A 26,587-nucleotide genomic window follows, 5' to 3' on the forward strand; every position below is an offset into this window, starting at 1 on the left:
CTTCTGATTTAGAATTCTTTACTTTTTTCTATTATTTAATCTTGGATTAGATAAGTTAAAAGGAAAACTTTATTCTTTACTGAGTGAATAACATTTGTTTCAATATTTTATGAAGTGTAGTGATTATCTTTTCTAAGAAGTTGTTTATGTCCCTTCTACTGCCTTATAATTATACTTTAGAAAGTGGAAGCTCAAGAACGAGAAGATATTCTGGCTGGAATGTCTGGAAAAGCAATTAAAGGTAAAGTTGGTAAACCCAAGGTGAAGAAACTTCAATTGGAAGAGACAATGCCCTCACCTTATGGCAGAAGAATAATTCCTGAAATTACAGCTATGAAGGCAGATGCCAGCAAAAAGTTGCTGAAGAAGAAGAAGGTATGACATACCTCTTGTCATTGATAGACTCACCTTTGTAATGAATATGATTCTAAAAATTTTACTGCGTGTTTAAATCATATTTTGTTCAAAGTACATTTCAATGGTAATAAGAAATCATTCTGTGACAGCAGTTGATCTATAGAAGACAACATATTGGTAAAGGATCACATATTGTAAAGAGCTACTTAATTCAGCTTTTAAAATGAGAAATAGACTCCACTCAGCTGTCTTCTCAGTTAAAATCTTATAAGCCAAAATTAAAAAAAAAAAACACACAAATGAGTATATTAACTTAAAAGTATAAACTTTAGTTCTGTGTCATAGTTCATTACAGAAGGCTTTTGGTGGAAAGGGTCTGTTTGGCTTACAAAATACTCTGTCATCTTACTATTTACTTGTTTTTGTTCTTAAACAGCTACTAAGCACATCCTAGGTCATTGGCACTGATAGGTGCTATTGAAGATTTAAAAAAAAGACACTGACCTAACCTCAAGCAGGGTGGACCAGCGTTAGCCAGAAGAAGGAAACATCAGAAAAAATGTTCAGAGCTGAGGAAATAGGGTGCATGTTGCTCTTAAAGAGAGAGGCTAATGTTTTTGGACAGGTTGATTTTTAGAATCTGGAGAGTATACATTTAGATGTGTCCAACAAATAGGTGGGAATATAGCCTTCTTACTAGAGCTTGGGAAATGAGCCTAAAGAGCTAGAGAGATTGGAGAGTTCTCTGTACAGAGCTCATATTTGAAGTGTAGGCACATTTTGATACCAGAGTGGACACACTCTTCTACTGTTCTGATAAACTGAGGTCTGTACTACTTTCCTCCATTCCCCACTGCATACAGGTTCATTTACCCAACACTCTTGCATGTCTCCTTTGGAAAATGGCTTCTTTTCAGTTGGTGTTTGTTAGATTCGTTTCTCTGCACTCTCTTCTCTACCTGACATGGTCCCCTCAAGTAACCTCATCCATGCCCAGAGCTTACTCCATTCATACTGATGGCCCCTAAATTTATGTTCCTAAGCTGTAATGCCCTCAGGAGTGCCAAGCTCGTAGCCGCTTGAATGCTCGAAGCCCATCAAACTCAGCGTCTCTGAAACTGGACTCATTATCCTGATTTTAAAATCTATTTTTTGCCTTCTCCCAGTTAATGACACTATCAGCCATCACAGATGTAAGCCAGAAACTTGGGAGTTTTCTCATTTAATCAGTAACTAAGTCCTATTGACTGCCTACTAATTAATTCCAAAATCCACCCTCTTATCTTGGTCCCCATTTGACACTGCCTGAGAATTCTGTTTTCTCTGAGATAAAGTGGTCCTCTTAACTCTCTCAGTTTGTAGTCTTTTAATCATGATTTCTACTCTTTTCTACTTCATTCCTTTAAGTTCTATATTTTACTACTAGAATGAAAATTCTAAAAAGTCAGTCTGATTGTTATGCTTAAAAATCTTCGGTGACTCCCCGACTATGCACAAATTCTTGGTATACAGTGTTAGCACCTGCATGCCTCCCTGTGTTTCTCCTCCTGACTACTTTGTTCTAACCTTTCCTTGAATTCTAGCAGACTATTGCCTATGTTTAGAAACCCAATTCTTTAAACATTTAGTTCATGTTGGATGGCTTTATGCCTTCTGCCTGGGATGCCCTTTCCTCCTTACTTCTTCTCACCTGGCAAAACTTACGTGATTCCTTTAGAACTCAAGTTAGAAAAGGTACTTCTCCATGGAGGCTTTTTTGACCCTGCCTTAAGCAGAGTTTCTCACTTCTCCCCTTGGGCCACAGCTGTACCAGCCTCTATATTTGTTATTTCTGTTGCAATGACTCATCCTTTTTATGTGCCTCTGTGTTTTTTGTTTTTGTTTTATTACCCCATAGTCTTAAGGTTGGGGACTGCCTTACAGTGCCTAGCAGTACAAGACATATGTTACTTATTTTCCTTCAATAATTTGAAGATTTTCAAATAGTATATAGAGGCCTGCCTGAACCATAGGAACTTATTTTGCAGATACCTTTTAGCTATTGGTTTGGAAATCCCTCTGATAATCAGAAGCTGCCTTCATATTTTTTTATGGTTGCTTCTAAGTAGCTGTGATTTCACTGAATGTACTGGAAAATTAGACTTGTATGCAATATTATTTATTATAGATAGGTGAAGTAAAGTAAAACGTATTCTGATCAAAGCCAGTTGTTAGGACCTCATCAGAATCACATTTTTTAAACTTATCTGATTTGAAGGAGCTATCTGTTGATTAAAACTGTATCTTTAAAATATGCATGTTTTATTTTTACTCATGGTTTCATTTTCTTTTTAATATGTAGGGTGATCTTGATACTACAGTAGTAAAAGTGGAATTTGATGAAGAATTCAGTGGAGTGCCAGTAGAAGGTGCAGGAGAAGAGGCATTGACTCCATCAGCTCCTATAAATAAAGGTCCCAAACCCAAAAGGGAGAAAAAGGAGCCTGGTGAGAAATTATTACAGTTTTTTGTGTGTGAGAGAGAAAAATTATATGTATAGAATATTACTAGATTCTTTTGACTGTGCTCTTTTTCTGGTAGTTGAAATAATGCCTTCAATTTTCATAAACGTTTATTACTTTATAATGAACTTTTTATTATAAAAATTTTATAATGACATTTGTATAAATATGGATACATATCTTATTGCTATTCTTTTGCTTTTAGGTACCAGAGTGAGAAAAACACCTACATCATCTGGTAAACCTACTGCAAAGAAAGTGAAGAAACGGAATCCTTGGTCAGATGATGAATCCAAGTCAGAAAGTGATTTGGAAGAAACAGAACCTGTGGTTATTCCAAGAGATTCTTTGCTTAGGAGAGCAGCCGGTAGTGTAACACATTTAATATTACTGTATATTACAGTTTAACCTATATGTTGGTATTAGTAATATTATCAGTGTTGTTTAAGTACTAAGCCATTACTGTTTCAGAAGTTACAGTTAGGAAGAAGAAAAAAATTGCTTTACAGAATGGTCTTTCTAGCAAAGTTGGACATGAAACATATTTCTCTAAAGATTTTCTTACTGATTTTTATTATAAAGTTTGATTTATATTTCTTCCACAGTTTGAAGATGTTTGGGAAAAAGTGTACCTTGCTATGATACCAGCAATGATAGATCTATTAATATTAGAAGTGCTTTATGGTTTTGCTTTTGTTTGGTTTGCCTACCCCTTGTATCATGAAGAATTTCCTCCTGCTTTAAGAGTCTGAGTACATAGCTCTCTTTTAGATCATGATAGTGTTATGGCTGAACTGCAGAATCCCATTTTTGCTATTATATTAATATAGTACTGTTAATGAATATTCAGAAAGAATCAAATTATATTCTTAACAAGAAGTGCTCAAGTTATTAACATCTAGTGAGTTTTCTGTTTTGTACATTCTTCTGAAATTTTGTTATTTGAAAGAATGATACAGCATTGTGGGTGTTTACTTCTGGGAGATACATTTTTAATTTATCAGACCTTAAATTCTTTGGTTCTGTAATCACCAAGTGATTGAATTTCTTTCCCTGGTGTACATAAGTAGCATAATATAAGTGAGTCTTTAATATGAGTGATTTAAGTTAAATGAAAATTTATTACATTAAATGCTTTAAAACTATATTTACATACATCAAAAATGAAGTGTAAATTTATATAACATCCAAGTAATTTAAAAATTTTATTCCATAATACATGCTATAAATTATAATCAAACTGATTTTCCTTATAGCAATATGCCTTTCACTATAATTGATATCTTTAAAAGCATTGTATTATTATTTTGTGAATATATTGAGGTCTTTATGCCTCCTGTCTGTTCTCATTCATCTAAAAAACTACTGTCTTTATTATTTCATACTAAAACTAACTCTGAAGAGAAGATGGAAGTTTTTATCCAAAAAGTTAAGAGAAAGTTTAGGGCTCGGTACTATGGCTCATGCCTGTAATCCCAGCACTTTGGGAGGCTGAGGGGTGTGGATCACTTGAGGCCAGGAGTTCAAGACCAGCCTGGGTAACATGGCAAGACCCTGTGTCTAACAAAGGTTTTTTTAAAATCAGCCAGGCATGGTGGCACACCTGTAGTCCCAGCTACTCAGTAGGCTGAGGTGTGAGGATTGCTTGAGCCCAGCAATTTGAGGCTATGGTGAGCTATGATCATACCACTGCATTCCCTGCCCAGGCAGCAGAACAAGACTGTCTCAAAAGCCAAGCAAGTTTAGCACTTTTAAAATAACTGTCAAATTTGTTGTGATTGCAAAAATGGGAAACATTATATTTGTTGTCATTTGTATGATGGCTGTATGAGACAAGGCCAAATTGATTACTTTCCTCAGTGTTTTTGATTAAGTATGTCAATAAGTACATTCGTTTATCCTCTTCTAACATGCACATCATTACCTAGTAGCCTCCTGGAAAGTAAAAGACAAACATTAACACTACCAAACAACTAAGGCCAAAGTTGTTGGCTTTTATTCTCTAAATGCTTGCCTTTTTTTCTTATGGTATTTTTAGGGATAGCTGGAATAGATTTCAAATGCTTTATTAGTAATAATATTTCATGTAGATAAAGCTAGGATTTGAGTTTAACATTTATTTTTATTTTTCCTACTAGCGGAAAGACCTAAATACACATTTGATTTCTCAGAAGAAGAGGATGATGATGCTGATGATGATGATGATAATAATGATTTAGAGGAACTGAAAGTTAAAGCATCTCCCATAACAAATGATGGGGAAGATGAATTTGTTCCTTCAGATGGCTTGGATAAAGATGAATATACATTTTCACCAGGCAAATCAAAAGCTACTCCAGAGTAAGTAATGAACCAACTGCTATTTCATGATATGGTTAGTTGTTGTAAACATTTGCCAAAGATAATATAGTGAGCTCTTCTAAGAAATGGTTATCATTCCAGGCAAGGTCTTCTTCATGAGAGAATCAATGTTGTTAATATCGCAGCTGTTCCCATCACAGTTGCTATAGTTTAAAAGAAGGATTGGCAAACTTTCTCCATAAAGGGCTCAATAGTAAATGTTTTAGGCTTTGTAGGCCATATTGTTTCTGTCACAACTACTTAATGCTGCCATTCAAGTAAGAAAGCAGCCATAAACAATATGTAAATAAATGAATATAGCCATGTTCCAGTAAAATATTATTCACAAAAGTAGGTAGCAGGCCCATGGGATATAATTGGACAACCCCTGGTTTTGAGAAAAGTTACTAAGTCTTTAGAATTGGGAGGTTTGTTTCTTCCCTAAATTTGGCCTTGATAGATTTTTTTTGCTTTTGGTAATTGTGAATACATCCAGGGTTTGAGGTTTGTGAACTGTTTTAGAAGTATTTTCTCACCTATTGGCCTTGATCCTGAAATAATTGCCCACCTGTAGTCTTGAATTAGAAATAGAATTGTTGCCTGGTGTGATGGGGATTCTCTCTTTCTCCTTGGGTTTTTGTCCATAATTTGCTGATCTTAAATTCTGGAATGGTTATGTCTATCAACTGTAGAAGTTGGTTTTATATTTTGAATAACTTTAAACCATTGCTTAGTTTCTATTCTTTTTTATATTAAATAATTGATTTGTATGGTGTCAGTGTATATACAGGGTGTGTGCACATAGATCGTGGGTATATGTGCACACTTTTACACATAAGAGAGAGAGTTTGATTATGCTCTCTTTAACAGAGAAAGAGAAAGAAATAAAAACTAAAGTTTTGTTCTGTGATTATAATCCTGCAGTACATATTACATATAATTTATCAGGATTGAAATCAGATACTTAAATTGTATCCTCTGTGGTGTTTATTTTATTTCTAATAGAAAATCTTTGCATGACAAAAAAAGTCAGGATTTTGGAAATCTCTTCTCGTTTCCTTCATATTCTCAGAAGTCAGAAGATGGTATGTTCATTTAGTCTTTTCATTGGTTATTGTATTATTGCTTTTAATGGTGGAGACAAAACAGTAAATAAATCGTTAGGTCATGATTTAACTTCAGAAGTTTTTATGAGTAGGAAACTTCCTTTTTATATTTTGCTCAAGATAATGCTTGTTTACTTTTTCTGAGGTGATTCCTAACTAATTGGTCAAAATAGGCATTAATTATGGAAGCATTTAGGTGAATAGGCAAATGCTTACATGGGTGTGAGTGTGTGTGTAGTGTTTCAATGAGAGAAAAAGAGAAATTTCGAAAGATTGAAATTTGATTTTCATGGGAATGTGAACATATATATGACAGTTTTCTAAAGCTGTAAGGGTACCAGTATGACTGCAGGTTGGTTTTACTAAACCTTAGTTACCTGAGAGAGTAAAACCTTCGTAAAAGCAAATTTAACTAGTGTATGTACTTTTTGTTTCGTATATTTTTTTGTGTATGGAATTTTTAAGGTCACTTTACTTAATTGATTCACTGTCATTTTTAATACACACATCTATACATTTAGACATACTTATATTTGGTACATGTTCTTTATAGGTAGATACTCATTTTTGACAGTGTGTCAAAACAGTTATATAAACATTTATTTACATCCAACTATTTTAAAAGTTTGTGGTATGGTGTTAGGGAAGAACCAATTGATTAAACTAATTTGAGTGCAAAAGTAAACTGAAGGTAAGCCTGTATGCCTTTTAAATTAGTCTTTAATAATATATTTAAAAATAGGAATACTTACTATTCTTTTAGATTTAAATGTTATTACTCATTCCTAAAATGGTTAATAGTATTATTTGTGGAGGTACTAAAATAATCCAGTGGAACATTTCGTATCCCATTTTAAAATAAATTGTCAGCATGTGTTTTGAATTGGTGAGTTATGTTTTAAATATTTAGCATGTGGGACTTTTAATTTTTACTGCTTTATGTACTTCTGTGTTATTTCACCACATAGTTCATGTTTTTGGTGTATAACTGGTATTTTTTTTTTTCAGCTGTTTATATATTGTGTATTATCTGGTCACAAAATAGTAACATAAAATCAATTATCTAGCTAAAGGGAAGTCATCAGTTAAAAGAGTAGAGTTTACTGAGAGATCTTTATAACATCTCTTTGCTAAAAGAAGGCTTTGCAATTTTCAGATTCAGCTAAATTTGACAGTAATGAAGAAGATTCTGCTTCTGTTTTTTCACCATCATTTGGTCTGAAACAGACAGACAAAGTTCCAAGTAAAACAGTAGCTGCTAAAAAGGGTATGTACTTACATTTGATTGAGTTAAGCATTGTATAAAACATGTAAGATAGTTAATGTAAAAGGAAATGTAATTTAATTTGAAACTATTTGCATTAGGAATGTATCATCAAACAATTAAGTATAAGTACTTATAAGGAGAATCTCTTGTTTTCTAACCATGTGAGGGAATTAATAAAATTTCTGTAACACTTCATTCTAAAGCTGTTGTAATTATAAAGTAATCCCATGCATTAATATCTAAAGATAGCTTTCTGGTAAAGCTTCCTTGTGGTTAGGTTGTAATGGAGTTTAAAATTTTATCTTGCTAGTAGCCTGCTTCTGTTATCTATGTCAATCATGACTCAACTCCTTATGTGGAGGAATTGGTCAGTTCAGTTGAGGTCCCCTTTTCCTATGGGAGTCATATAGCTTCTTTATTTTCCATAGCTTTAGACTGACCACAAAACACTTTAAGTTGATTAATGACTCTTGCTAGTACCAAGGTATATGTACCTTGGTCTTTTAGAAGGAGGTCAGTATTTGTACTTCGTGTTCGAAGGATAATACTTAAAAAAAACACACAAATCTGATTGAGATGTGTGCTGTATAAGACAGCAAGTAAATAATGTGGATCGTTCCCTCAAGGATTTTAAAAATTCACAACAGACATCATTGCAGACACACATGAATTGAAAGTAGCAGAACAACAATTTTAAAAAGTCCCACTTACTCTGAATTCACTAGAACCATATTGAGAAATTGGTTAGCTGCAAGAGTCTCTTTAGCCAGCACACTAGGTGACCTACCCATGTCCCATTGGCCTTACCACTTAGTGCACACTGGGCATGGTCTGCATTTTGTTGCCTGAGGACTTGCTCTTTGCCACTGTGCTGGAATATTAACACTCCCCTGCTCGCAGCTGCCTAGTGGATTGAGGAACGTTGGTCTATAAATATCTCAGTGTCCTTGCCTCTCATGTGAGCTAAGTGTGGGATGTGTGTATCATACTGGCTCTCAAAAATTTCTCATGGAATTAAGCTTCTAGAGTGATGATTGGCTTGATAACTTACCCATTACTGGCTGCCTTCTCTTCATTGTCTCATTTTTGTCTCCTCTTCCTTTACCTCTCAAATACATACTTACACTTGAATCCTTACTTTAGGATTAGGCAGATTGGCCCAAATCTAGGGAACCCAAATTGAGATAGACCCTCTAATTTCTCTTTTTTAAAAAGTAATCCAGCTGGGCACAGTGGCTCATACTTGTAATCCCAGCACTTTGGGAGGCTGAGGCAAGCAGGTCACTTGAGGTCAGAAGTTAGATACCAGCCTGGCCAACATGGCGAAAACCCATCTGTACTAAAAATACAAAAATTAGCCTGGTGTGGTGGCGCATGTGTGCCTGTAGTTCCCGCTACTCAGGAGGCTGAGGCACAAGAATCACTTGAACTCGGGAGGCAGAGGTCGCAGTGAGCTGAGAGCACACTACTGCACTCCAGCCTGGATGTGTAGAGTGAGACTCCATCTCAAATAACAACAACAACAGAACAATCAAAAAGCATCTTTTTAAAATAATCTTCATATGAGCATCTTACAAACACCCTGAAAACTTGGGAGCCATATTACTTGCAACATTACCTGTTTCCTTCATCAAATTGTTCACTCATATTTAACCTAATGAGTTTAACATGACTAAAAGGTTAGAATATCATGACACCTATTCTGTTTGGTTCCTTCTTCAGTAGCTGAACTGGCCTTGTCTAAGTTGGATAGACAACTATGTGGTGTCTGTGTGGTGTGGTTTCAGGGACTCCAGCAAGTCCTCAGCCTTCCTCTAGCCTCCCTTACAAAATACAATTCCAATAAAATACCATTTCAAGAAGAGGATGAATCATATTCCTCTGTGGGATTGTCTACGTTAACTGTAAATTGCATATAGTATACAAGTTAAATTCTGTAGTTCCAATAGTTTAACAGCAGAAAGGCAGCCCATAGCATTCAGATATCTGACCTGTTTGCCTGGTAGAGTTGTGAAAGTGCCATGTAACTAAAAGCCAAGGGAAAAAAGTGGTCCCTAGAACACCTGGCTAAGTCTGTACTCCCTGCTAGGAGCTGCCCTGTGGTTCTTGTGGTAGATATAGTCATGAAGACTCAGAGGTAGGAAAAGCCCACACAGTCTGAGTGCCACTTCCCTAGGGCTTCTCCTGCTCTTGGCTAATGAGGGTCCTTATCTCTTGTGTCCCAAATTGTGACTGGAATATGTTTTCCATAGAATCTGCATAGGTCTTTTTTAAAAAAAAGTCTATAGTAATACATTTTTTTCCAAATTAGGTTTTCTTAATTATACAAAAAGTGATTTATCAGTTTTTTTTTTTTTTTTTTTTGAGAACGGAGTCTTGCTTTGTCACTCAGGCTGGAGTGCAGTGACACAGTCTTGGCTTACTGCAACTTCCCTTGCCCAGGTTCAAGTGATTCTCCTGCCTCAGCCTCCCAAGTAGCTGGGACTACAGGCTTATACCACCTTACCAGGCTAATTTTTTGTATTTTTAGTAGAGATGAGGTTTCACCATGTTGGCCAGGCTGGTCTTGAACTCCTGATCTCAAGCGATCCGCTCGCCTCAGCCTTCCAAAGTTCTAAAATTACAGGTGTGAGCTACTGCGCCTAGCCTGTCAGTTTTCACATAGAACTACAGATAAAGCTGTAAAACAAGGTCTATTTTTAAAACAAAATTCAACAAAGGAAAGGCCTTGTTTCTATTGTCTACTTACCTAGGATTTTATATTTCTTTCCACATAAATATGCCAACTCTGGATTTCAGCTTTTGAATGGAAGTTGGTTTCTATTCATTGTAATTGAGGATCCCATACATTTTTTTTCTCTAAAACATTCTAAAAGTTAGAACTTAATCTGGTTATACTTGGGTTATAATTAATATATCAAATATGCTACTCTTTTGTCATGACTATTCTATATTTAAAAGTTCCTGCTTAATGTATTTTAATGGCTCTTGCTTAAAATGTCTTAATTGAATTATCTAAGGGCAGATTATACACAAATAAAAAGCATTTTGTCATCTATGAGAAATTGTTTGCCTTTACATTGCCATCAAGCAGAGAGAAACCATTTCATTATTTAAGGCAACTCAATTTCTTTTTCTTTTTCTTTTTTTTGAGACGGAGTTTTGCTCGTTGCTCAGCTGGCGTGCAATGGCATAATCTCGGCTCACTGCAGCCTCCACCTCCCGGGTTCAAGCGATTCTCCTGCCTCAGCCTCCCAAGTAGCTGTGTTTACAGGCTCCCACTACCGTGCCCATTGATTGTATTTTTAGTAGAGACAGCGTTTCACCATGTTGGCCAGGCTGGTCTCAAACTGCTGACCTCAGGTGATCCACCTGCCTCAGCTTCCCAAAGTGGTGGGATTACAGGCGTGAGCTACCAAGCCCGGCCAGGTGACTCAATTTCTAATCAGCTGTAAGAAATTCCATTTATATAGGACTCACTTCAGTTCGGTTTATTGGTAAGTATATTTTATTGACCTGTGAAATGGAAATTTGCTCACTAGGAAAACCATCTTCAGATACAGCCCCTAAGCCCAAGAGAGCCCCCAAGCAGAAGAAAATAGTAGAGACTGTAAACTCTGACTCAGATTCAGAATTTGGCATTCCAAAGAAGACTACAACACCAAAAGGTGAGGATTATCTTCTTATAACCCTTTAAACATATACTGTGTGGAAAAAATTGAATTTTTTCTACCTCATTGAATTTAGAGAGGCTGAGTACTTTGTTTTAAATTGCTTTACTCCTCAATATAGCAGTGTGTCTAGGAATCAATGCTGAGTTAGGGTCCAAAGGAGGTATACCAATTTAGTTCAGTTACTTTATTTTACAAATTTAAAAAGTTGAGGCTCAAAGAGGTTAAATATGAATCCCTAAGAATGGTCCAAATTCTCTCCTACAGCCAACTCACTGGAACTTATTAAAAAGTCAGATTAGCACTCCACACTAATTAAACGGTGACACTTACTGGAATGGGGTAGATCCAGGACTCTTAGGCTAGAATGTTTTTCTCACCTAAGAAATAATTGTACTCTGGGCCACACAAAGAACCAGCACCAGTTCTCCATGGCATCCACTCTGTCTTCAGAATCGGGAAAGCCCTTAAAGATGCTTTGTTAAATATGTTTGTGAGACATGATATGCTCTGAGGGTAGCTGCTCAACCTTTTATTCAACTGAAGGATATTTTCCTCAGTGTGTTTCTTAGATTTCTTAAAGGAGTGGTTGGGATAAAGAACTATAGACCTACAGGGAAACGGAGATAATAGAGTGGCAAAGAATCATAGTGACTGGGAAAGTAGTATTTGAGGTTGCAGGATCGGAAGCCTTTATAAATTGAAAAATGCTATTTCCTCGGTTCATTTGATCAAATATGACATCCCAAGAATATTTAAGGCTATCTTTGTACTTGTACAATTTAGCTCTCAAGGAATTTTTAAAGATTTAGAATTGCTATTTAGTTCTGTTTTCTGTCATTGGCATCATTGTGGGATGGAGAAATCTGGCCCCTACTTAAATATTCCCTTTTCTCCTTCCACCTCCAGTGATGAGAAATAAGAGGTTAGGTACGTGGAAAAAAATGCTGCATGTGCTGAGTCTAGGTCTGGGAAGGAATATGTATTTGACATTTTATAGTTAATACTGGGTGGTTCTCAGACTGTGTTACTCAAAATGTGGGACATGTAATTGGTTGGTACTAGTGTTTGATAAGTCAAACTGAGTAAACAATTATAAACTGAGTGACCGTTATAATAATTTTGTGTTATTAAGAAAGCATGTGATTAATTTTTTTTGTGATTTGTGTTCTGTGGTACTTTTAAAAGTATTGGGCCCATGACAAATTGGAAATTGAAAGCACTCTTCCAAGATACTTCCTTTTCAGGCTCAAGGACCACATAGCAAATAGAAATGTTTTATGCATGAGGGGATTCGTCATAAAATTTGTCTCTGGGACTTTCCCACTAGTTTAAATGTATCTATGAAAAAGTCTTTAGTCATGTCAACCCCAGAATTGAAATGCTGCTGCCAAATTGTTTATAGTCAGTCACAGTAAGAGATCAGAACTGCAGTGCTCCACTGATTGGGCATGCCAAAGAAATAAACTATAATGTTGTGACATTTATCTTTTTATACTGCATTTACCTATGGAAGAAAAAACCTTTTGTATCATTTTAAGGTAAAGGCCGAGGGGCAAAGAAAAGGAAAGCATCTGGTTCTGAAAATGAAGGTGATTACAACCCTGGCAGGAAAACATCCAAAACAACAAGCAAGGTAACCGAGAACATCACTGCACATTAGTGCTTGGCTTTTAAAAAAATCTGTAATTGACTTAGTTTGCTTATTACTACAATCCTCTAACAGCTTTCCACCTAGCATCTCTTATCAATATGGGGGCTTGTATATGGTTAAGGAATTATTCAAGTATAAATTTACATAATCAGGATTATTTCTTGAATAACAGTGTGCTATAAATTAACCCACTTAGAATCTTCCATTTCATCCATTGAGCTAGTGGTGTTATGCTACCTATTATTAGACTGGTTTAGACTGAAATAATTATTTTTCAGACTAAAGACTGTTTTCTTTTAACTTGCATTTATTTGACCAGGGCTAATTTGATTTCTTTTTAATTGAATTCATTTGACTGTGGCTAATTTTCCCAATTAGTCTGACCCTTTTCCAGAAGTACACTATTTCTTTTAGGTAATGAATGACATCAGCTCCCCTCACCCCCTTTTTTTCTTAGTAAAACTAAAAAATACTACTGTAGATGATCATAGCTTTATGTTGAATTCCACACTGACCTCATCCATCCAGTCATCTTCTTTGTCTCAGGTCCACCTCGGTGACTTTTTGCATTTTTTAAAACACTTACAGTGCGTACTACACACGGTGCATGAGTCTTGTTTCCTTCCATGAATTCTTGATATGTACTTACCAATAAGACAGTTTGAAGTTTTACTAATCTGGGCATTGTGTATGCTTTTTGGGTAATGTGTAATTTCAGGAATAAAGGTGTTACATTTTTGAGGCTAGAACAAGGTGGCAAATTATTGTATGTAATCCTTTGTATTCTTCCAAAAAATAAGGTAACTGGTCTTACACTTAGGTTAGCATTATGATTCTAGTAATTTTAAAAGCACCATTATTTGTAATACTTCCTAAACATAAGCAAAGTATGAGGAGTGCTAGTTCTTAATACTAGTCTTTTTTCTAACTAACTAGCTAACTTTTAAATCTATTATAAAAATATCTAGAAACCGAAGAAAACATCTTTTGATCAGGATTCAGATGTGGACATCTTCCCCTCTGACTTCCCTTCTGAGCCACCTTCTCTGCCACGAACCGGCCGGGCTAGGAAAGAAATTAAATACTTTGCAGAGTCTGATGAAGAAGAAGATGACGTTGATTTTGCAATGTTCAATTAAGTGCCCAAAGAGCACAAACATTTTCCAACAAATACCTTGTGTTGTCCTTTTGTCTTTTCTGTCTCAGACTTTTGTACATCTGGCTTATTTTAATGTGATAATGTAATTGATGGTTTTTTATTATTGTGGTAGGCCTTTTAACATTTTGTTCTTACACATACAGTTTTATGCTCTTTTTTACTCATGAAATGTCACGTACTGTCTGATTGGCTTGTAGAATTGTTATAGACTGCGGTGCATTAGCACAGATTTTAATTAATTGTCATGGATACAGACTACAGACCTGCTTTTTGAAATGAAATTTAAACATTAAAAATGGAACTGTGTTCTCTCTTTACTGAAGATAAAAGTGTAGTAAAAGCTCCCACACACCTTTAAAATAAATATATTTTATTCTTTGCCAGGAGACTCCATGGAAAAAGGTAAACAACAGTATATGAACATAGAAAGCATTGTTAAACAAACAATCTCAATGTACAAACAGAGCCAGTGAAAGTACATCACAGACTTGCTAATATATCAAAAAAAAAAAAAATTCCACTAGTGCTTAAATGAGAACTAAGAAACTGACACTTGTATCTGTTAACCACTCTACCACAGCTTTCACTCTGCTTCATAGTGATTGAACAAGGTCAAAGGAGGCAGATTCTATGCCTGTGTCTTTGGGAGTTGTTTTAGTTAATATTAGCCCCTTGGCATCAAGAGGGCTGAAAAAAATATATCCCAATATCAGGCATGAATCAGGAAGGACACTAGAGTTATGTGGTCCAGGTGGTAGACCAGCCTGCTAATTATCCCATGAAATTTCCCTAATGGCTTGTGAACAGGTAAACAAAAACTTAACACTGAAAAGTGTTTTCGCCTTGGAGGCTATCATTACTGTAAAAATGTTTTTTTTTTTTTTTTAACTGTGTAGTTATGTCATTTAATAAGTAATAAACCACTTTTAATTTAAAGTGACATTAACAGTTGAACAAATGACATTTGATTAACTGAACTGGCAGTTACACTGATACAGAATTCTCTTCTGCTACCGCAGGGAATTATTTGTATACTTTTACTGGGCAACATGAAATAAAAGATGCAGTTTGAGAGCATCAGAAAGAGGAAAGACAAGCTTCCATACTAACTAAATTAGAATATCTTCAGCCTTATCTTGTCATACTGTACAAGAGTCCTGTTTTCTTACCTTGGTGTCTCGACTATTCCATGAAAGCAAGACAGTTATCTTTTTGAACTTGGGTGGACAGGTACAGTAGTCTATTTCATAACCTTGATGTCTTGATTATTTTGAGTAGACATAAAGGAAAGCACCAAACATACAGTATAGAAAGAACAGAGCCATACTTACTTACTTCTGTATGTACAAAGTCTTCAGAAACTTAACCAGGGGTAAATCTCTTTGACTGGGTCTTTGCCATGCAATCTTGAGTGTTCAGAGAGGAAAATAGAAGCTTTTAACTAGTTTCTGGTTGCATGAAATGGCTGATTTTTTAGAATTTGCACAGTCTGTATTTCTAGGTACATTACACAGTGAGGAGTATATATATTGATGATACATATGAAAACTTCTTGGTCCTTCTTGAGTTTTAATATATTTTCAGTCCAAAAACTAAGCAGCAGTAAAAATGTTTTTTCTTGCATTTTAAATCCTGGAACTGAAGGTACTGGGGAATGTTTGAAGTAGCTAGAAAATGTCTTATTGCACCAGTGGTGACTGACTGACCCCGCTGTTTTCCACTGAGCTGGGTGAGATGCTAGGACTGTGCTCTGCTGTGTTCCCACTTGAACTTGGGGTTAAGGGTTCATGTCCTTCAGAATTCTCCAGCATTTCCTGAATGAGAGGTGGCATTGATCCAGGAATTTCCATTTTCAAGGTAATTACACGTTCTGCACCTTTTAAAAAGAAAGAGATAATGGAAATCTGGTTAAGACAAGGAGTTGTTAAGCTATAATAACCAGGGACCAACTTTCATGTATTTTAACAGAGGTGTTTCCTAAGACTCTTGCTTAGGAATTATTATGAAATACAGAAATCAAGTGGCTCTTATCTAAAGGACTCATCAATTATCATCACTCTCATAAATACAAAGAGAAATGTATTTGAAATGGGAATTGCACCCACCAAAAACCATGTTTATTGTGAAGTTCTCAACCAGCTCAGACTCACAGTATGTTGAGAGGGTCTTTTTATGATCTGCTAGAACTTCATCTTTAATGCAAGCAATAACATACTGTTGCCGGGCGCGGTGGCTCACGCCTGTAATCCCAGCACTTTGGGAGGCCGAGGCGGGGGGATCACGAGGTCAAGAGATCAAGACTATCCTGGTCAACATGGTGAAACCCTGTCTCTACTAATACAAAAAATTAGCTGGGCATGGTGGCGCGTGCCTGTAATCCCAGCTACTCAGGAGGCTGAGGCAGGAGAATTGCCTGAACCCAGGAGGCGGAGGTTGCGGTGAGCCAATATCGCGCCATTGCACTCCAGCCTGGGTAACAAGAGCGAAACTCGGTCTCAAAAACAAAAGACATACTGTTGCTTCCTTGGATAAGAAAATTATGCAAACAATGCCTCACAGAGGTTATCCTTATTTTACACCATTAAAACATTTTTACTTTAGAGAAAGGAGCAAAGATATGGTGATGTTTAAATTTGATGCCTCAGTTTCAGGAAATAACAATTTACAAAGAAAAGTTCTTGAGGACACTAGCGTATCTTGAAAAAGACAGGTTGATGCCAGTTACCCACAAACAGGAATTCACAATGTGCAATGACTATTAACAACTTGATTTAGCAGTGTACTGTCCAGTATAGTAGCCACTAGGTAGCTACATTTAAATTTGTTAAATGAAATTAGAAAAACACTGCCTCAGTTGCATAAACCACACTTGAAGTGCTCGAGAACCTCATATGTCTAGTGGCTACTGAACTGTACAGTACCGATTATTTCTGTAACTGCAGTCAATTCTATTAGATATCACTAGTCTAGTTATCTATACAGAATGACAGTATTAAGTTAAACAGCCTCATTTTTAAAAATCAAAGATGATACCATATTCACAACTACACTGGTATCTGCTGTTTGCTTCTGCCCTTAATTCCATGCCAGGATGAATTCGGAATGCTCATCGAGGAAACCTTAGAAGGAGCTCAAGAATTGAGACTACTCGTTAAACAAGTTCCTGGTGCATTTAAGCACTTTCTGAAATACAGAGTTCATTCCTTGGCTAGCAAAAACCTTCAGAGACAGAGTAAGTAGTCTGATGGGGAAGGAGAATGGCAATAGCCCATTTGGTACCAGGGATAGCTGCTGAGTTGTCTCCATAGAAAAACCTTTCTCTAACACTCAACTGTGATATGGCTCTAGGCACCTCTATAATTGCTTGAGTTGCTACATAAACAGAAAATCACTAGGCAAAGATATTTATCCCTCTTAGGAAGGCAAGAATTGCTTTGCTTAGAAGTGTGCAGAAGGAAATCTGCCTATACACAAGAGAGCAATGGCTAAAGTGATGGAGATAAACTTAACCATTAACAATGATCCTAAGTACTATTCATTTTTCTTAAGGTTTGGATGTTTAGGAAAAACTGGAGTCAAGGTTACATAAACCAGAGATTAAATGTGTGAACCTAGATATTTAATTAAATGTATGAACTGGAATTAAATGTATGGACCTAGGAAATTAGCCTGTCATATAGTACATTCTCTTGAAAACCATGTTTTTCTAATCAGCCATGAATTTTAAAGCTCTCAATCATTTATTAAGATCATTTAATAGGGTACGACTTGAGGTTTTTTTCTTTTCTTAAAGGGGGGAGTTATTTCCCTTTGATTTCAATAAGAGAAAGCCAGTAAACATCCTGAATTGAGGAATAAAGCGACACAACCTGGTAAGGCCCTCAAGTCTGCGTTGTGACCATAGTACAGAGCGCACAGAGACATACCTTTAGCACTGATGCTACGGAGATCTGTGATTTTCATTAAGATCTTTGGAAACATGTGAGGCTTGCTGGGTCGTCTTTTTCTGATATAAATTTTTAGCGCTTCCAGCAATGGTTCTTGTAGCTTGTCTACTTTTGTCGGTTCCTCAAGGTCCTGGCGGTCTAGATACCAGGAATAAAGCATTAAACAAAATCAGGATTTCTGCCCTTTTCCCCTCTTCCTTGTTTCCTTATTCCTACTGGTATGACTTCATTAATTTGGTAATTCAATTACATATACAAATTTGCAGACTTAACGCAATTGCTTTAAGCAATGATACTTGATCGATTTAAAAAAAAAAAATCGCCCCTCCTTGGTAGTCTAAACATTTTGATGGCTGGTTGCTTTTGTCCCAGGGAAAGAATTACCTCCTGTGACCAGAAGGTGTCACTACCGAACTGAATTAAAACAAACCTTGAGCAGGCTGGTTACTTTAGCACAAAGTAAATCTGCTTCTTAATTAAAGCCATTACTTTTTAACCGCTTACGATTTAGCCTGCTGTAGGCCAGTAGGGGTCACTACGAAGAAGAAAGCTAAATTTTATCCCAGTCCTCCCAAGGGTTGGTGGGAGGGCCCAGCCAAAAACTTGTATGTCTACCCACTAAATAACAGCACATGCAGGTCCCTTGTCATTATTATAATGTCCCCAGGCAATTTATTTTACAATAGTCTGATCCTGCCTTTAAGAAAAAACAAAACCTGGGGCAACTGGAGAAACAGCTTTCTGGGATTTCTTTCTGAGCAGAAGGATCCCAAATACCATTATTTAATTTGTAACAACATGGAAAAATACAGTGAACCCAGGCACGTATGCCTGGCTTTATCACATCTTTTCCCATGGAAAAACAACTCCAAAAGGGAAATGAGGGATTTTTCACAAATTACAAGTATAAACTGTTCTTCATGGAATTTCATGAGGCTTTTCTACATAGTTGGTACCTCCACAGATTAAGCAGATGGCACTGAGAAGGCCTGTTTCTGTGTCATCCATTTCCAAAGGCAGGAGCTGGTTGGCAAAGGTGAACACAAGGTCAGTCAGAGGACCAAATCCAGCATTGTGCATCTGAGTTCGATTTAGGGTAAGGCCGTCTGAAAAAGTCATGGTGTCTTGTTCTGGGGTATACCTGGTGCAAATTCTAAGAATCTGGAAGGGAAAAAAAATTGATGGATGATCTAAGCCAGCCTGTCCTGAAGACATCAATCAGATGTAAGCAGGAAATAGCATGAAGATTTCCAAGAAGCTCCTATATCACATGGGCACTCTGCCCCCTTTCACACGTTGAATGTTTTCTTGAGGTCTTTTATTAAAAGACTACAGAAATCAAAACTCAGAGGTTAAAGTTATTTAGGAAACACTAAACCAGACAAAAGAAATTTGAGAAATATCTTTATGTTAAAAGTAATTCATTATTCAAATAAACATGTACAGAGTACCTAGTTATGGCCCAGGCACTATGCCAGGTGCTAGAGATTAAAAAAGATGAGTAAGATTCTATTTTTTAAGAGCTTACAGTCTATAATAAATGACAATATCTATTATTTATTAAATGCATAGTATATATCAAGTTTTGTGCATACCCTATATTCAATCTTTCAAGTAGCTTGGTAAAGTGAATATTATTATTCTTTTACAGATGAAGGATTTAAGGCTCAGAAAGGTAGGTGATGTGCCCAATGTCACATAGTTAACATGTAAACGGATCTGACTCAAACCCAAGTGAGGTTCTCTCTCCCATGATGCCTCTGGTCACACAGTTACACAGACAGCTATAACACAAGGCACATGCGTGAAACCAGCAAGGTACTACAGAGTTCAGAAGAAGGAAAGCCCAGAAACAGCCAAGAGGACATCAAGGGCAGATCCACGGAGAAGAGGTGGCATTTCCACCAAACCCTGAAGTGAAGGCAGGATTTATATAGGCAAAAAGCCTGAGTCACTCTGCCAGAGTCTCCCAATCCCACCCAGTGTATGCTTGACACATAATCCGGTCGGCTCTGTGGGGCACCAGCTGCTAAGGAGACTCCTGCTCACTGCCCTGTGCCGCGAGGCCTCACTCAGAGCAAAACAAACTAAAAATGCCTCGCTTCAGTAGATACTCCATCCTGGCTCATGTTTCTACTGCCCTGTTAACCTAACTGCTGGTAAGGAGCTCCGTGCATTCCAAAGCACTTCCCATCCAGAACCACGTTTCTGCTGACCAGGTTTCCATACTTGACTTTTCCCTCTGAAAATGTTTCAGAGCTGCTTGAAGCACAGAAGTAAATCCCACCTGGACAAAAGTGAATAACCCAGTAGGCTGAAGAAGTTGAGAGTTTTTCCCAGATACAGGAGCTCAATTTGACTGGGTCTAGCCCTGGAAATGTCCACCTCAGCGTCAACCTACAGAAGGGCAGATGTGATCAGAAAGGCCTGCATTCTTCCTGTTACATGGCCATGTGCAGAGAGGAGGGGCCTCTGAGGAAGACACAGGACCCTGCTTAGGACGGAACTCCTTGTAGGAAGGCCCTCTCCACCCTGCCCATATTCCCATCAGGGCTCCTAGAACAAGAACTCCTGTCAAATCTCTCATCTCGTCAGGGAAACACTGGGGGCTTGGGACAATGACACTTCCCATGGTGAAGACAGTCCTTTCTGACTGGTGGTGGGTCCACAGAGCCTCACACCCACTGGACCACACGAACCACCATGGGACAGGGGTCACATGCTTTTGTGTTCTCTAAATCTCCAAGAAGGCAGTGACTTGGGAGCCAGCCTTCTTCCTACACAAAAGACTCCAGTGTGGTTTGGAGGGCGGCACCGGGATGCCCTGTGGAGGGCGTGCAGCGCCTCTGCTGGTATATATATATTTCAAGTCTGACTTCAGTGTCTTATTGGTTAAAACTCTGAAAGGAAAATTGTGAATGAGTAGCACTTCTCATCCTTAACATACAATAATAGCTAATGTTTTATCCATCACCTACTACGTACCAGGTACCACACTAAACACTTTAATGTATTATTTCTCTTATCAACCCATGAGTTAAGTGTTACTATTACCCCATTTTACAGATGGGGAAACAAATGTGAATAGCTTATGCTAGGTCACATAAGCCAGTAGAATGATTTGATTTAGGCTTTTTCTAGAACCTGTGCTTTTAACCATTGCTCCATAGCTGCCTCATTCTCTCTTCATGCCAATACCCAAATCTAGACACCTCTCTAAGATTAATCTTTAGCCCAGTACCAATTTCGGTATCAGCCTTACTGGGCACTTTTGGGCAGCACATAACTGCACAGCTATTCACGGTGGCCTGCCTGGTGTAGAGGAGCGCAGAGGAGTGCAGAGCTTGCGGCCTGGAAACAGAAACGTCACTTTATATCGGGAGGGGTGGTAGAGGTATCTAAATCAGGACATGTCCTCACACTTCTTAATGTTCCTACTATATGATCAAGTGACACAGTGAACTAGCATCTGATCGTTAATGTGTGTGGTTATCAAAACACTACCACGATCTCTCTTCATTGGATGGGTGATCATTTTCACCTCTCAGATACTTGCCCAGGGGTCTCTCTGAGCTAGCCCAGCCATTTCCTCTGTGTTCCCAATTGGTTGGCCTGTTTCAATTCATCTTGGTAGCTGACGGGGTATGAAGCCATTCCCAATGTCAGAGCAGTAAGAAGACCCAGAAGTCACTGGGCATAAAGCCTCACATTTCCCCTGAAAGCCCTGGGAGGTAAAGTGTGGTGCTCAAGATCACACAAGCAATGGTGCTGGAGCCTAGAATACAGGTCTTCCAATCCCCAGCCTCATGTTCCTTCAACTACCTGGAGGAACATTAGGAAATACTGCCTATGCGGGAAGTTAGCAAGTGACAGTCAAAGTCAGCACTTTGGGAGGCCAAGGCGGGTGGATCATCTGCAGTCAGAAGTTCAAGACCAGGCCTGGTGACACACACCTGTTGTTCCAGCTACTGGGAAGGCTGAGGTCACAGAATCGCTTGAACCGGGAAGGGGAGGTTGCAGTGAGCTGAGACCGCGCCACTGCACTCCAGCCTGGGCGACAGAGAGAGACCCTGTCTCAACAATAACGAAGTTAGTATACCCAATATTGATGGGCCCCAAATTCCCAGACACGTTTCTAGTCTGGAATCAGATGGGTACTAGACAGGTCTTTGCAGCTTTAGCATGCTGCCAAGAAAGGAATGCATGAGATCTGTCCTCTGCAAAAATGAAAGAATCCAGAGATTCGCTGGACAGGAACAGAAGACCGGGATTTAGGACTTTGCAAATTGCCAGTAACTCACTTAGAAATCCACATCCAAGCGCAGCACTCAAATGTTTCTAACTTTTCTATCCAAAAAAGTTTTCCACTCAAAAGTTAGGACGTATTTAGATTCAGATGAGGCATTTAAACTATGTTCTGATGCCTCTCTTGCTAGGAAGTTCAAAGCCGAAACCAAGTACAACTGGTACATCCAAAGCCGAACGCACATGGCCTGAGAAGGAATGTCTTCGGCTCAATGTCTTCTTTTATCTGAGGAGCCTCCGTTCCCTGCCCCTGCCCCAGCCTGAAACAGGACGGGTCCCATGTGAAACAGGCATCCCCCTCACAGCTCCCGGCTGGTCCTGTCTCTGGAGAGAACCCAAGTCGTTTCATTTAGTCACACTAAAATCAAGTGCCAGTGGCAACCACCAAGTACTTCTCCAGGATTAAAACACTCTTTGTTTGGAAGGAAGGCATCTATCTGGAAAGACCAGCACGCAGGCCCCACGAGATGGGTAAAAATAACCTAGCCAAGGCTGCCTCGCCAAAGCGGGGCCCCGTCGGACAACACAGAGCTCCCGTTGATGGTCAAAGTTGATCCTCAGGGCAAAAAGAACCTTCCCTCCTTGCCATCAGCGAAGACAGCTGTGCTTCTCTCTACTGCTTTTGATGGGAGTGTGCGTTCTGTGTGTCTCCTGGTGGGGCGGGGTGGGGCGCTGCTTGATAATGGAACCCTGGAAGGATCTAGTGATAGGGGACCCCAGAGGCAGAGCCAGGGACTTGTCCACCAAGCTGCCATCACCTCTGGTGAGGGCCTCTGAAGTGATCCCTTATTTCCATTCCTGCTTCAGTACCATCCACGGCCGCCAGAGCATGCCGTTCAAAATGTCCATCAGAGGAGCAAACTCCTCATATGGCTTCTGGTCACCTTCAGAATAAAATGCAGACTCCCTTCTGTAGCCTCAGTGGCCTCTCCCTACCTGCCAGCTTCAGCTACTCCTTTCCTTTGCTCATGAGCCTCTGGCCATCTTGGTCTTCTCTGTGACCCTTCAATGACTCACTGCTGGGGCAAAGCATTTGCCCTTGCTTTTCCCTCTGGCTCAATGCTTTTCCCTCTGGCTCAATGCTTTTCCCTGATCTTCACATGGCTCTGTTCTCGGAGTCCAGCTTCAATGTCACCTCCTCCAAAACCCATCACCCTTTTTTTCTTTGATCCTAGTCCCTTTAAGGGATGGAGCTTAATTCCCCTTCCCTTGAGTGTGGCCTGGACTGAGTGATTTGCTTCTAACAGATAGAATATGGTGAAAGTGACGGTGTGTGACTTCTGACACTAGGTCACAAAAATCACTGTCACTTCCTTCTTGCTTGCTCTCTCTTGAATCTCTTGCTCTGGGGAAGCTAGCTGACATTTCAAGAGGACAGGTAACCAGCCCTATGGACAGGTCCACATAGCAAGAAACTGAGTCCTCCCATCAATAACCAGCTCTCAATTGCTAGGCAAACGTGACGAGCCAAAGTGGAAGCAGAGCGCTCCCAGCCCCTGCCAGTTCTTCAGATGACAGCAGCTCTGGCCAGTGCCTTGACTGCTATTTCATGACAGATACTAAGCCAGAACCACCCAATGAAGTCAGTACCAGATTCTTGACCCACCATGACGACGGGACATAATAATGCTTCTGTTTTAGGCTGCTAAGTTTTGTAGTATTTTGTTCCACTGCAACAGGTAACGACTGCAGCACGCACGCCTGGGGCTGTACACAAATCGCAAGAGCACAGCCTCAGGCATTTTCCCTATACCACACACTCGTACAACTGCCACCTCGATCAAGACCTGAGTATTTCCAGCACCTAGCGGCTCCTACGAGTCCTCCTAATCAAACCTCTTCCTCAAAAGTAACCGTTATTTTGATCTCTATTCCAACAAGTTAGTTTTGCAAGTTCTTGAACTTCAGATCAATGAAATCATACAGGATACCGTCTTTTGTGTCTGGCTTTTATTCACTCAATATTATCTCTGTGTGATTCACACATATGAGTGTACACAGCAGTAGTTCACTCTTTTTCACTGCTGTGTAGTATTCCACAATGCAAACCACCACCCCGTTTTCTCTTCTTCATAGCACTTGTCACGATCTGAGTTTCCTGGCCTATCTCCCTTCTGGAATATGAGCTCTGAGGATGAGACTGCTCTTCATCCGTCTTGCTCTAGGCTGTTTCTTTAACATCTAGAACAGTGTCCTCCACACAGCAGGTGGTGAATGAATATTTATTGACTGAATAAACTGAATTCCTTCATCAGACTCTCTTCTACCTTGTAAACCTCAGAGGAGGCCCCTCAAGGGACTACCCAGTTTTTAGGCAGAGGAGAAAGCTCAACCGCTCACCCTTCTCAGGCACTCTGCACTGATTGTATTTGGCAACATGTGGGCAGATCCTGATCTGATTTGACAATTTATCCCCATCTGCTTGTGGGAATGTTTAAGCAGTGATACCAGCAACAGTGTTTAAGCAGTGGCTCTAATAACCACGATGCACGCAGCATACATGGTGCCTGTTGTGATAAACTCACGGGAACAAAATGTTTTCCCCAGTGGGACCCGCAGCCAGCCTGCCTCAACTGAGGAGGAAATACACAGGTTAGAAGCAGCAAGACTCTGGCTCCTGTGACTGTCCCTGTTTTCTAGACCAGCACACTCGCAGCCCATGTTTTGCAATGTTAAGAGAGAATTATTTTAATAACCTATTTTAACTTAAGCTATCCAAAATATTTTTGTTTACACATGTAATCAATACAAAAAAAGTCATTAAGGAGATATTTTACATGTGTAAATACTAAGTCTTTAAAAGACAGCGTTTATTTTGCAATACGCACTTGAGACCAGGCACCATTTCAAGGCGCTCCCGAGATACAGCTGCCTCGCAGCTGCTGACCTTGACAGCACAGCCCCAGACGCTACTGCCCAGGGGCTCAGACACCACTGTGCACAAAGGCCACGTGGGCTTCCTCAACCCCAACGATTACAGCTTATTTAAAGGAACACTTACTATGTGCCAGGAACTACTTAACTCAATTCTTTATCCCAGCAACGTAAATGGGGAGGAGCTACTATTACACTAATTCAAAAAACTGAGGCTCAGAGAGGTCACTTCGCGTCTCTAAGTTCACTCAGTTTCTAAATGGCAGAGCTGAGATTTGAACCCGGGGAGTTTGTCTGCAAAGCCCACCTACCCTCTTGACCACTACACTGGCTATCCCACAGCAACTCCTGGTGCCTCACAGGGTAATCGTGCCATATCTGTGGTGAGTAAGCTGAGGCTCCGAGAGACCCAGGGCTGCCCCATGATGACGCAGATGCCCAGGTGCGATGCTGAAGCCTAAACTCAAGCTGTGGGGATCTGGGCCCAGAGCTCCTGCCCTGCCAACCTGGGCTCTTGTCTCTACTGAGTCCCCAGAAGGGGACAGGAAGGGACTGGTTCATGTAAGAATGGCTCTCCATGGCTGTATGATGCCCGGTCTCCAGGGACTCAAGGAGCCACAAGTCACACTTTGAAGTCACACAGGCTGTCACTTTTGTATCACCAGAAGCAAGGCGCTGCTGTGATGGGCATGGATATATTTTCCTTGGGGGAAGTAAGGGCAGCGGGTGGCAGGACCCAGGAAGCCACATGTCCTGCAGGTAAAGACTTGAAATCTTGAAGCCTTAATAGGTGTGATAGTCCAAAAGCAGCATATATGCTGGAATTTGAATTCTGACTGTTAATTCATTTGCTCATTCATTCACAAATATTCACTAAATGCCCTTTTCATGCCTGGAACTGCCACAGCGACCAACCCTAACATGGTTCCTGGTCTCACTGAGACAACAGACCAGGGAAGAAGCCGCTGGGAAATACACTTGTCATTACACTTTGCCTTACGAGCTTGGGACAGATCCACAGCGCGAGGGAGGAATCGGGTGGCTGGTCGGGGAAGGCTTTTCTGAAGAGATGGCGTTTCAGCTGAGATGAGGAATAGGCCAGGAAGAACGTGAGAAGAGGGTGGGTAACCTGGACATGGGATATAAAAGGCTCTGGGTCAGGACAGAGCTTGACTGAGATTCGAGGCAGTGCCAGGAGGTGACACAGCCAACTTGTGAGCTGCGCCAGACGGACAGCTAGAATTTACAGTCAAGCTCTTCAGCCCGGCCTGGCCTGCCCCGTTTTACTCCGGTATTTACCTCCTTCGCCCATCCCGCCCACCCAGTCCTGGCTCCACGCTGGCCCTGCTCTCCTTCAGCTTGCCCCAGGGGCTCCGAAGGCAGCTTGCCTGCATTCAACACCTGGC

At 39.5% G+C, this 26,587-nt stretch overlaps 2 protein-coding genes across 10 annotated transcripts in view; one reads left to right on the plus strand and one right to left on the minus strand.

Annotated features, from left to right (window-relative positions):
* TOP2B (DNA topoisomerase II beta) overlaps positions 1 to 14,356 on the plus strand; it is a 67,442-nt gene extending 53,086 nt beyond the window's left edge. For both annotated transcript variants that reach the window (XM_021666464.2, XM_021666463.2), the window contains exons 28-36: positions 181 to 375; positions 2,699 to 2,843; positions 3,064 to 3,225; positions 4,997 to 5,198; positions 6,204 to 6,283; positions 7,461 to 7,571; positions 11,114 to 11,239; positions 12,784 to 12,878; positions 13,865 to 14,356. In XM_021666464.2, the coding sequence (XP_021522139.1) occupies positions 181 to 375; positions 2,699 to 2,843; positions 3,064 to 3,225; positions 4,997 to 5,198; positions 6,204 to 6,283; positions 7,461 to 7,571; positions 11,114 to 11,239; positions 12,784 to 12,878; positions 13,865 to 14,035 (1,287 nt within the window). In that variant the 3' untranslated portion in view covers positions 14,036 to 14,356. The remainder of the gene's footprint in view (positions 1 to 180; positions 376 to 2,698; positions 2,844 to 3,063; positions 3,226 to 4,996; positions 5,199 to 6,203; positions 6,284 to 7,460; positions 7,572 to 11,113; positions 11,240 to 12,783; positions 12,879 to 13,864) is intronic.
* Positions 14,357 to 14,408: 52 nt separating this feature from the next.
* The window catches only part of RARB (retinoic acid receptor beta), a 777,639-nt gene continuing 765,460 nt past the window's right edge, over positions 14,409 to 26,587 (minus strand). For all 8 annotated transcript variants that reach the window (XM_064378607.1, XM_064378606.1, XM_064378608.1 and 5 more), the window contains 3 exons: positions 18,959 to 19,163; positions 17,982 to 18,140; positions 14,409 to 15,931 (listed from right to left, as the gene is read on the minus strand). In XM_064378607.1, the coding sequence (XP_064234677.1) occupies positions 15,735 to 15,931; positions 17,982 to 18,140; positions 18,959 to 19,163 (561 nt within the window). In that variant the 3' untranslated portion in view covers positions 14,409 to 15,734. The remainder of the gene's footprint in view (positions 15,932 to 17,981; positions 18,141 to 18,958; positions 19,164 to 26,587) is intronic.

Source organism: Aotus nancymaae, unplaced genomic scaffold (assembly GCF_030222135.1).
Source record: "Aotus nancymaae isolate 86718 unplaced genomic scaffold, 86718_ANA_hifiasm-v0.15.2.pri h1tg000019l, whole genome shotgun sequence".
In the NCBI taxonomy this organism is placed as follows: Eukaryota; Metazoa; Chordata; class Mammalia; order Primates; family Aotidae; genus Aotus; species Aotus nancymaae.